At 41.1% G+C, this 12,378-nt stretch overlaps 1 protein-coding gene across 7 annotated transcripts in view; it reads left to right on the top strand.

Annotated features, from left to right (window-relative positions):
• The window catches only part of GRIA4 (glutamate ionotropic receptor AMPA type subunit 4), a 369,710-nt gene that overhangs the window by 248,842 nt on the left and 108,490 nt on the right, over window positions 1–12,378 (top strand). For all 7 annotated transcript variants that reach the window (XM_036103774.2, XM_078059068.1, XM_036103776.2 and 4 more), the window contains exon 4: window positions 12,192–12,376. In XM_036103774.2, the coding sequence (XP_035959667.1) occupies window positions 12,192–12,376 (185 nt within the window). The remainder of the gene's footprint in view (window positions 1–12,191; window positions 12,377–12,378) is intronic.

Here is a 12,378-nt window from a genome sequence, read left to right as displayed (position 1 = left end):
GCACTTCGCAGTCAGGGATATTCCTGGGTCAAAAATGAATCCTTAATAGGGGAATAAAATTAACCCAAACAGAATGGAATTAAGAGTTCACTGTCTTACAGACAGTATCATAGAGGAGAATAAAAGGCAGACTTTAACATCAGACTGAACGAGGCTCCACCAATTAATAGTTAAGCAATCTTAGCCACGGATTTAACTTCTCTATCATCCAGTTTGCTTTATATAAAATGAAGATAATAAAACTAACAACATGCCCATAAAGCACTTAGTATGGTATCTGCTTCAGATCAGGTAGGGCTTCAATAATTTTTAGGTCTTTTTATTGTCTTTATTATTACTATACTTGATTAAATGGGGGAGGGGTGTGATATAAAACAGGCAGGATTTTTACCCTTGCCATTCAGTTCAATCTCACTCTAGATTCTTTCCCTTGTGTTGAAAAAAACAAACTAGAGAAACAAAAGTGAATAAGAATTCATGTCGTACTTAAAGAGAACTAGACAGATAAATAAGCAATTACAGTTATTAAAATCCAGCATCCTTCAGATCAGCAGCTGTGGTTCACTGTATACTTAGTACTTTCAAAAATAGCATATAGTGCTTACTTGATCAATAATTTATTAATTAATTCAGTGAGATTATGAGCTGTAATTACAGTACAAACAGACGCCTAGGGAAATTTAAAGAAAAAAGACAACTCACTACGAAAGGTCAAAGAAGTCTTTTATTTTTATTTTAATTCCAGTATAGTTAACATACAGTTTAATATTAGTTTCAGGTGTATGATATAGTGATTCACTTCCATACATCACCCACCCACACATCACTTCTTCATCCCCATCACCTATTCCCCCACCCCCCACCCAGCCTCCTCCCCTCTTGTCCCCCCCACCTGACTCCCCTCTTGTAACCATCAATGTGTTCTCTAGAGTTAAGAGTCTGTTTCTTGGTTTGCCTCTCTCTCTTTTTTTCCCCATTGTTTATTTGTTTTGTTTCTTAAGTTCCACATATGAGTGAAATCATACGGTATTTGTCTTTGACTGACTTATTTTGCTTAGCATAATACTCTAGCTCCATCCATGTTGTTTCAAATAGCAAGATTTCATTCTTTTTATGGATGAATAATGTTCCATTGTATATATACACATCTTTTTTATCCATTCATTAGTCGATGGACACTTGGGCTACTTCCATAATTTAGCTATTGTGAATAATGCTGCTATAAACATACAGGTGTGTGTATCTGTTTGGATGAGTGTTTTTGCATTTTGGGGGTAAATACCCAGTAGTGTGATTACTGGATTGTAGGGTAGTTCTATTTTTAACTTTTTGAACCTCCATACTGTTTTCCAGAGTGGCTGCACCAGTTTGCATTCCCACCAACAGTGTAAGAGGGTTCCCCTTTCTCCACATCCTCGCCAACACCTGTTGTTTCTTGTGTTTTCAATTTTAGCCATTCTGACAGGTGTGAGGTGGTATCTCATTGTAGTTTTGATTTGTATTTCCCTGATGATGAGTGATGTTGAGCATCTTTTCATGTCTGTTGGCCATCTGGTTGTCTTATTTGGAGAACTCTCTGTTCATGTCTTCTGCCTATTTCAATTGCATTATTTGTTTTTTGGGTGTTGAGTTGTATAACTTCTTTATATATTTTGGATACTAACCCTTTATCAGATACGTCATTTGCAAACATCTCCCATTTGGTGGGTTGCCTTTTAGTTTTATTGATTATCCTTCTCTGTACAGAAGACTTTTTATTTTGATATAGTCCCAATGAGAGAAGTCTTCTAAAATGGCCTAAAGCTAAAGCTGAGGCTTAAAGTGAAATTAGAAATTGCAAGTGAGGACGAAGACTACAGACTTTCTCAGGAATTTTATATCCCACTATTTCAAGGAATAGCCATCAGAACACATTAAGCAAGAGAGGAAGAACCTGATTTATTTGGCAAACTGCCACTCTTTAGTGTGACTTGAGCAATGTGTAGCTCAGAGAGATTGGTGTGGAAAAACCATCACCCCCAGTCATTTCTGTCCTGTTCTTCCTTCATTTTTTTCATAGAACTTACCACCTCTTGTTATACTATAAATGTTTTGTGTATTTGTTTATTGTCTGCCTTGGTCCTGGAGTGTAAGCTTCATGGAGGTGGCACATTTTACTGTTTTGGTTATTCCTGTATCTGCAGATCCTGGAGCAAAGGTCTGGCATACAGTAGACACTTAATAAATATTCAGTGAATGAAAATGAAAGAATAAGTAGGGACATGTTTATAGAAGATCTTAAATACAGTATTTTGGGAGAAGTATCAGGATTGACTTGAGATGAGGGTGGAGAAAAGTGACAAGTCTGAAAGTATCCCCTGGATTTCTGACTGAACTGACTGAGTTCTTGGCTAATGACCAAATACGCAATTCAAGAATAAGAGTTAAGTTTTTTTTCATCTTTGAGAAGGTATGGGATGTTGAGTCTCCCAGAATTGTAGGGAGGAATTCCCTCGCCCACCCAGAATTCACAGGGTACATCCCTCCCACGGACAAGAGCATTCTACGTTCACTCTACCACGGGTGATTTTTCTTAACAACTATGGAGCAGATTACTACACCTAATAAAATCCTACATTAATCATTTCCATTGCGTAGAAGTCCAAAGTGGATGATTAAGGAATTCAAATACCCTGCCTCAGAACCATATAGTTGAAATGAAAAACACAGTTGTTGCAGTTGAAAGTAACTGAGTCGACCACTGAATCCATCATTTGTCACTTGGCATGCTGTTCAAGAAATCAGTCTTTCTTAAATGATCACCTCAGTGTCATTTCCCCACTAAAGAAATTTAATAGTGAGTAATCAAATGTATTCACTCTCAGTCATTGACATGAGTTTACAATTACTTCTTGGAATTGAGCGAGCCTCAGTGGGATATAAAAATTAGGCTAATCATATGGTGAATACTTACTTCATCCTGTGTTTGTTCCCACTAGGAACAGAAATTGTCTCGATAATTGTATGCAAATCCTTTCACCAGAATCATCTAAAGAAAATTATGTACTGCTACTCCTTTTCTAAAGAAAAGACAAAAGTAACGTTTTAAAATATCCCTTTCAAATCAACCAAAATGAATGGTTTGGCTTTGTGTATAAAAGCCAGATCCAAATTAATATTATTTACAGTACACAGTCTGGCATGTGAATGTAACAAACTGATATTTAATATGTTGTGTAACACTTCTATGTGTTCTGTTGCTGGTGATTGCTTTCATGATTAATTAATGAGATCTGTTGGACTCAGACTTGAACATAGGGTAGAATAAATTAATTGGTCTTTTAAGAACCAGCATTCTGTGTGGAACATTGGCTATCCTCAACCAATGAACCAGCTTTTCAGGGTTAGCTGAGGATTTGTTTTTATAAACCAAAAGTATTTCTGTTTTTAGCATTTAGAATAGAGTTCTTTCTAAAATGGATTTCAAACTTCCTTTAATTCTGAATTTTTTGAGGCTTATTTCAGCCTTTGTTAATGACTCAAGATGGTTGCTATAAAGATTGATAATGAAAAGCATAGAGCAATTTCCACAGATACCCTAAGGAGTGCTGAGATGTGCAAGGCTCTGGGCTCCTACAACTCATGACCTCCCTCGGCCCTGGTTTGGGAGTTTTTGCATTTACCTGCCACATCATTTTCACATCTAAATGCATAAGTTAAGTAGTTTTCAGGCTGCTCTAATTCCATTGAATATTATTTACCATCAATTCAGAAGCCATCTCTAGAATGAAATAGAAGACATTGCTGAAATCTGAGTATTTTAGACTAACAGAAATGGCAGTCTTGTATGGTTCCACCCTGATGAATGAAAATCTCCTGGCTCTTCAGTGGACAAGTACAGAATAAGGGGGAAAGGATAGAGTTTGGAGAGAAGTGAGCACCTGACATTCTCCTTTCTTCCCATTTGTTTGAGAACTACTATAGATTGGAGGAATTACTGCATTACACCTAGATTCATTTTAGTAGCCTCCTATTTGGCTTCCCTTTCCTCCTTTGAGTCCATCAGTATGAAAGCTAATATTATGAAAGCAACTTTATAATCTGTCTCTTCTCTGCTCCAAAGCCTCCCGTATTTCCCTGTGGCCAGTAAAGTAAAATTTAACTTTGAGTTTTTAATTATTCAAACAAATTCGAGTGGCTTTTAGTCGCCAGGCACCCTTGTACCACAGTGAGCAACACAGAACTTGCCTCCATGCCTGAGCTTGCCCGCTAGTGGGGGCAGCAGACGATCCACAAGATGAATACAATACACAGTACGTTAGGTGATGATGTTAGGGAGAAAATACCGCAGAGAAGGGAGTGTGACATCTCAGGGCAAGAGAGTTGACACAGCAGAGAATGAGATCGGGATGCCCTCCTTGAAGAGAGGGCAGGTGGGTAAAGACCTGACGGAGGTGAAAGGATGAGCCTCCCAGGCCTGCCTTGGGGAGCGCACTCCAGGGCAAAGCTGGCAGGCGGAGAACAGAGCCGGCCAAGGGCGGGTTGCCGGCAGTTTGCTGGCGGTTTGCTGGGGGTGTCTGAGAGCGAGCAAGCGGCAGATGAGGTCAGAGAGGTTGGGGGGTGGTGCGGCCACGTGAAGGAGCAGCGAGCAGGCTGTGAGCTCTGAGTAGGATGATCGGCTCGCTCGCAGCCCTGCTACCACCAGTCCGAAGGTGGTGAAGGCAGAGCAGGGACACCTGTCAGGAGATGGCTACAGAGTCCGGACAGGAGGGGGTGCTGGTTTGCACGTGGGTGGGGGCCGCAGTGGTGCTGGGCAAGCACCGTCCGCTTCTCCGTGTGCTTTGAGGATCGCACTGGCAGAATACGCTAACCTACTAGCTGCGCTCCTGAGAGGAAGAGGGACCTCCCCAACACAGCCTTGACCTTCCTTTCTGGCCTCATCTCCAGCTCTCCCTGTCCGCTAATGCGGGGTGCAAGAGCCCCTCCTCTTGAGAACGGAGGGCCTGAGTTCACATCGTAGCCCTGCCACTTGCTGGGGTTACGGTTTGATGGAAACTACGTGGCTCACCTTGATCTCTGTCCCTTCATCCATGGGGGGGGATGATCAGACCTACTTCACAGGGCTGTCCTAAGGTCCAGCCGAATTGTCAGGTGATAATAAAGCTTAGTATGCTTATGAACCCACCACTCCAGCAAACCAGTCTCTTAACTATTAACAATCTATCAAGCATTCCTCAAGCTTCCCGCCGCTCTGCCCTCGGCCCCTATGCTCATCACCATCTCTGTCCATCAGACCCTCCCCATCCTCACCTGTCATTCTCTCTGCAGAGAAGTCCTCTCTCCCAGGGGCTCTATCCCTCCTCTCAACTCAACACTTTGCTTTCCCAAAGCGTTGCCATACAGAGTAAGTTTAACGTGCAAAATTAGGTCTTAAGTACTTTAAATGCTTAATATGAGACAAACATTATTTGATTTGCCTGTTAATTCACAAATCTATATTTCAGTCTGCTTATAAAGATACAATGGTTGGAGCGCCTGGGTGGCTCAGTCGGTTGATCATCCGACTCTTGATTTTGGCTCAGGTCCTGATCTCAGGGTCCTGGGATCCAACCCTGCATCCAGCTCCATGCTTAGGGGGAGTGTGCTTGGGATTCTCTCCCTCTCCCTCTGTCCCTTCCTACCCTCCTAAAATGGATAAATAAATCTTAAAAAAAAAATACGATAGTTGCATTTAGTGCAAGTTCAAATTGTGAACTTTTATAGTGTGATATAAAAAAACAGATATAATCAGAACTGTGAATTTTATATAGTGTGATATTTAAAATTGATAAAATCTCAATTTAGAGGCAAATTAATAACCATATAGAAATCATGCCAGACATTTATTCTGAATAGGAAACTAGTCTTTAGATATTGGAGTTTAAAATTATGCAAAATTTTCAAGAATGCCTTTCTTGCATGAAAAGAGATGGTGGTCCACTATAAAAAGATATTGATAAATGCTCATAGTGCTGAGGAGATAAACAATTCTGGAGGCAAACTTGCAAAGATATCCAGTTTTTTCTTAGGGACTATTCAAGATCTACAGAGATGGTCTGTAGAACGGCTGCCTGTAGCGAGAGAGGAAATTGGGTTCCTCAAGCCTGTGTCAATCTAGCTTACTGGTTTGGGTGACAAAGGAGGTGGCTGCCAGGCCTTATCACCAGAAGTCACTTGACATCTAAAATGCAAGTGGAAAAGTGTGTGCTTCTTCAGGACATCAAAAAAGATGTAACTGCCCTCTGAAAACAGGATTAAAGGACCACCAATAGAACGGATTGATCCTTGTCCTCCATATCCCTTAAGTTTCATGGATCACCAAGTAGAGTCGTCCTTCCCCTGTCACCTCACCTGGATTATTTCAATATGGCCTCCGAACAGGTTTTCCCATTTCCTGTTACTTTCGTCCCCTGTATTTCCCACACCTCAATTGAATGGTCACTCTACAGCACATTTGTCATTCTCTTCCTGAAGTCCTTGAGGAATAAAGACCAAATTCTGTGATATGAGAGAAAGCCTTAGTGACACGACCTTTTCCTGCTTATGTCTGCTGCCTGTGGAGCCCTTCCTGCAGTCCACACCAAATCTGTCCGTATTCTCCTTGTTCTTCCAAACACGAGATAAACTAAAGTGTTTGAGGTGCCTGGTTGTGACCTACCATGCTGCTTCTCACCACCAAGCCTTGTAACATTCTGACTCCTGTCTGTGAAATTGCCACTAATTCATTCATGCATTCAGATAACTCTTTGCTGAGCATCCACTGAGCACCTACTGGACAAAGAAGGACTGAGCACAGAAATAGTCGCTACCTTCATGGAGCCTACAGTATAGTGGAGGGCTAAGACGCTAATCAGATCATCATTCAAGTATATAGTTAGAAACTAAAAAAAATGTACAGAAAACTGTAAGAGCTTGAAGAGCTAAGAGGGGAAAGTGATCTAGTCGGGGGTAAGTAATGTTTGCAATTTGTTCTGACAGATGAAGGAAAGCAAAAGTTGAAGGAAGCAGTTTTTTTAAAGGGAACAGTAGCTTTGTGCAAAGGCACTGAGGTAGAGAGATGCGAGGTACCTTCTAGAACATCTGAGAAGGGCAGTGTTGCTGGAGGATAGAAAACAGACATTAATGGTCTAAAATGATACTGGAAAGAGGGAGGAGACGAATATGATTTGGGTATGTATCAGAGAAGAGTAAGAAAATACAGGGCACTGCAAGGAAGTCCATAGAGAGTCTATCTACAAAAATCAATCTCGTATGGAAACAAGTGATTCTATAAATTAATAGGTTCAGCCATTCTTTGTATTGAAATAAAATTCTCCTGTGGCCTGGTTCTAGAAAAGCCCAAGAGAATGAAGAAAACCGTGGTGTTAGGGCATGCTTGGAGGGAGGTGCTCAGGGCCTTGAACCTGTGGCAGGTGGTTGAAAACACTTGCCGTGTGCCTGTATTCATGAGGGTTAGGCTCAGTTGCAACTATCAGAAACTTTAAAGATTTAGATTACCAAATTTACCTGAAAGACGGCATTTGAATTAAATATGCACGCTGGAATGTCGGGTTCAGGAAACAGTAAATGTTCTTGTCAGAAAATACGAGAGGCTTTAGGGGAAATCCAGGACCCAGAATGACCATCTTTAAGGATGGATTTTCTGTTTTTACTGTTGATTGTAGACAAGGGAAAACTCAAGACATTCCATCTTGTATCAGGTTTGCATGTTTGGCCTCAAACTGTATCAGTTAGAAGATCTTTGTTTATTTTCACTATGCCCTTCTTGAACTGTGCAGAGAACAAATGCTGTAGTCCCGGCTGCCGATAATTTTAACCGCGCTACAAGGTTAGTTACTCCTGTGTGCTGAGACCTTGGAGTCCAGACAGGAGCCTTTGAACACGTTATTTTGGTGCTAAGCTACTTTGGAAAGAATCCAAACTAAATGGTTGCTAAATGTGTTCGGCAGTTCCAGCATGGTGCCATTCAATGAGTGAGGGTTCCAGAACCTCATTCCTCTCTAAGACTGAGGTTAATGAAGCATGGAGTATACTTCCAGGTACACACAGTGTCTGGGATGCCGGGAACTGTGCCCAGACCAGAGACATCAATAGTGTTGTGGTGGGTACCTGCATGGCAGCTCAGAAGGTTGGCGTGAGGGCTTATACTTGGCTGCTGTGTCCCTTTGCTGCTTCTTTTGAAGCTCATCAACAACCCCCCCTCCCCCATGGGACAGACCCAGTCCTCTCCTTTCCACACTGGTTCCCACCACCACAACCTTGATGTTTCTCCACCCTGTGCTTCTCATACTGGTTCCCACGACCTAGGAGTTTCTCCATCCCATATTCATCATAATGGCGCACCCTTTATCTCATTACTTCGTTATCCTGATGAGACTCCTTGATAACGTCTACACTCTCACCTCTTCTCATCTTCTCCTCAATTTCTCAGCCGTCTGAAATACGACTTCTGTACCCAGCACTGCATGGGTGAGCTCCGGTGAACGCACCAGTGGACTTCTAAGTAAGAAGCACTATGAGCGCGCTTCGGTCTTTATCCAAGTGGAGTTTTTTTAACAGCTTATCGATAACTCCCCTCTGTTTGAAATTCTGTCCACTCTGACATAAATGTCTCCTGATTCTCCTCGTGCGCCTCTGTGTACAGATAGTTGAATCAAGTAATTCTTGAAAGAGAGAACATCAAATAAATAACACCCAGCTTGTGTTGGTAGCAGCCACATCTCTGGGTGGTGCTGTTCATCCAGAAGAGGTCATTCCCCATGGATGATAGGAACATCGTTGCTGTGCATGGAGGCAGTCATTCGGTACAGCTCACATCACTGTGATCAATTATCAGCATAACTGATCATGTCATTACATGGCATAAAAACATTTTAAACAGTATTTGTATTGTAACTGATACTGTTCTTTAATAACTATGAAAAGCCTTTGATTACTTATTGTAATACAGTAATGTGATTTTGTCCATGGTATGCTCTCACCACTATTCTAATAAAATTATTTTGGTTGTTTATACAGTACTGTAATTTGTGTAATGGTTAGTTACTTAGTGACTAGATAGTTAATTCCTTGCAGAGACAAGAATCATGTCTTTATCTTGGCAAACCTTAAAGGATCTTGGATGTAGTAGGTTTTCAATAAATTATACTGAATTAAAATGTTAGGCAGCTTTTTAAAGTCGAAGCGAGACTGAAAAGATCCTGTACGGTAGTAAAGTCTCCATTAGTCTTGTGATATGCACCTAACACACAGTATTCATGGCCAACAATATCTTACAGATTTTCTAATAACTAGGAGATACAAATCATAGCCGGATGTAGAATTAGTATGACATGACTTGTGATTTTCTAGTTTATATAACAGCCAAGTTACGTAGCCATAGATTCAACGGCAGTATTTTCTCCAAGTCACAATATATTCCCAACTATCCTGGCAAATAAATAAGACACACACATCCGAGTAGCAATGAAGAAGACAGCATATGAAAATCAAACATAGCCTATAAAAGAATCCCAGCTTCCCCCCGTGACTGCATGTGCTTTGCACCACATCGGAAAGATGCCATTTATTTCTGCCCATGATTAATGGTTCTTCTTAGGCAGCCAACTTTCTTTGCCATTTAACAAAGATTGTGTCCTAAGGTTTTGTCTTATTTCAATTCTAGTGCCATTTGTAAATCTGACAAATCAGATAACAGAATGTTCAATTTGAATTATACTTTTATGAGTGTGAATCTTGAAATATCTCTTACGCAACTGGGAACATACATGAATTTCATCCAAAGGTTTGTGGCTGTACATTCTGTAAAGGTCCTATAGGCAGGAAAATAACAACCTGGATGTCTAGTAGTGATGTGAAGCCTGATAGCCACATGATGCCAAAAACAAAAATAAAAATAAAAAGGAAATATATAAAGAATCACGCCAGCTGTGAACTGATGCCAGGGCACAGGATGACTACTTTGGTGCGTGTGGTCGGTATTTATCATCTTTTACGACATGCAAAAAAAAAAAAAAATCAAACGAAATGTCTTTGAATTATTTTGGTATGACACTAAATAAAAGGAGAAAGAGGGAGAGTAAGATGTCAATTGGAATTTTTTAAAAGAATATGTTGAGGTATCAAAAATGAATATAAATGAACACTGCCTCGCTTCCTATCGGAGAGCAAGTCCCTGTAACAGAATAAATGAGGCATGAGCATGTACGTTAAGAGAGCGCTCAGACCATCCTGTTACATAGGTGTCAGACAGCAAACAGGGGAAGAGTAATGGGCTTGGGGTGGGGGCCGAGGGGAATCTAGGTAAGATCCGAAAAGATGGTTACCGGCATGCGTTACAAAAGGGAAGACTAAATGGAGCACTGGATAGACCAGAATAATTACAGGATAATTAACATGCCCTCTGTCTTCCTCTTTGGGGAATTTTTTTTTCAGTTAGATAGAAATGAATCCTGACTGCCACAGTATTTCATTTGGCAGGATATCAGGTAATTTATATTTCACATATGATCTCATCATCAGTTCCATCTGTTGGTATTAACCAAGCATCCGTAATGTTTGAAACTCTGACTTGTAGAAAATATACCTGAAAATCAGAATCCTTGAATTTGAGAGACTCATACCAATCAGAAACCTGAATAAATGCCCTCTTATCTTGCAAGTGCTGTGTATTCATTTTAAGTCTTCACTTTTAATCCACCTGGTTCTACACTCTGACTCCAGGGACCAAGGGAGGGAGAAACCACCCTCAGCTGCCATAGGATGAGCTCAAATCAGTGTTAGACCTTCTTTAAAGAGGACGAGCATATTTTTTTTATGCTAAGCCCCAAGTAGAAAAAATCACTGGCTACCAGGCTCTGATTCTAACCAGTTCTTATTTATTGGCTATTCATAGTTTCAAAGACTTTTCCCTTCTTCTTGCACGCAATTGAAAACTGAGAGCTAGAAAAAGCAAGATTTCAGGACAGTGTTGGCATGAAGAAACACTCCAGGGGCTGTGTGTTCCTAAGTTTGCCCCAGCTTCCTTAACCCAGACACTGACCTCCCTTCCCTTCTGTGCTGGTGAATACGAGGGATGTGGACCAACAGCAGGGCACAGATCACCCCATTCTCTGGAAGGCTGTCTCCAGCTAATGAACACTCCCTTTTTCAGCAAGCTTGGATGAGTCTTCTCAACCTTCAGGACCTGGTGCAAGTTCTTCCTCCTCTTTCTCATGTCCCAGCCAGGCAAATTTAACCAACCCTTCCCCTGGGCCAACACTGGACATTGAGTACAGCTAGCGTCACAGTGTCTTAGACTGAGCTGCATTTGTTTATTTGAATGTCTTTCTCCTCTACTAGATCATGAGTTTGAATGCCTGGTGCCTCACCTAGTAGCCATTCAGTTCACCCGCAATCCATATCATCCCCCTGCTAAGAGACAGAGTTAAATAATGCCTTCTCCCCAAAAAGGGGGGTGAGGGTTGGGGGAAAAAATAATAATGCCTCCTCCATTCACAATAATGGGTCCTCAATAAATACTGTTGCATTGGTTTTTAATATCATCTTTTCCATAGCTGAACCCAAACATGTCGTTACTGCCTTGCTCAGTTGATCAAAATTAATTCTGTCCAGTGAGTAGAATTAACAAAAAGAATTTATCAAATTCTTATTGACTACAGGTGGTACTGAATTTGGTTTTGGGTTTATTTCATCAAAAATATGTCTAAAGCAATGTAATGTTCTCTAGTAGAGGGATTGTGAGAGCTTATTCAAGGCATGGTGTTCTTCCTTCATTTGAGCAATATTTTTTTTGTATTTATTTATTTGAAAGAGAGAGAATGAGAGAGAGAGAGAGAGCACATGAGAGGGGGGAGGGTCAGAGGGAGAAGCAGGCTCCCTGCCGAGCAGGGAGCCCGATGCAGGACTCGATCCCGGGACTCCAGGATCATGACCTGAGCCGAAGGCAGTCGCTTAACCAACTGAGCCATCCAGGCGCCCCTCGAGCAATATTTTTTAAGGGGTGTTGCCCCAAGAAGAGAAAGGAAAAACCACTCAGATCTTTAAGTTTCTAAGCATTTATTGTATATTTGCAGCATAAAAATGTTGACATAGACTCAGTGCCTGCATAAGTTATTAAAGAGGAGGAGTGAAAGTATGTTTTTAGTAACCCTTCTGGATTTTTTCCCCACTAGGGTACTCAATACTTCAAGCTATTATGGAGAAAGCAGGACAGAATGGTTGGCATGTCAGCGCTATCTGTGTGGAAAACTTTAATGACGTCAGCTACAGGCAACTTCTAGAAGAGCTCGACAGACGGCAGGAGAAGAAATTCGTAATAGACTGTGAGATAGAGAGGCTTCAAAACATATTAGAACAGGT

The sequence above is a fragment of the Halichoerus grypus genome, chromosome 11 (genome assembly GCF_964656455.1).
Source record: "Halichoerus grypus chromosome 11, mHalGry1.hap1.1, whole genome shotgun sequence".
In the NCBI taxonomy this organism is placed as follows: Eukaryota; Metazoa; Chordata; class Mammalia; order Carnivora; family Phocidae; genus Halichoerus; species Halichoerus grypus.
The sequence above is the reverse complement of the archived record's forward strand: the minus strand, read 5'-3'. Positions and strand labels throughout refer to the sequence as shown.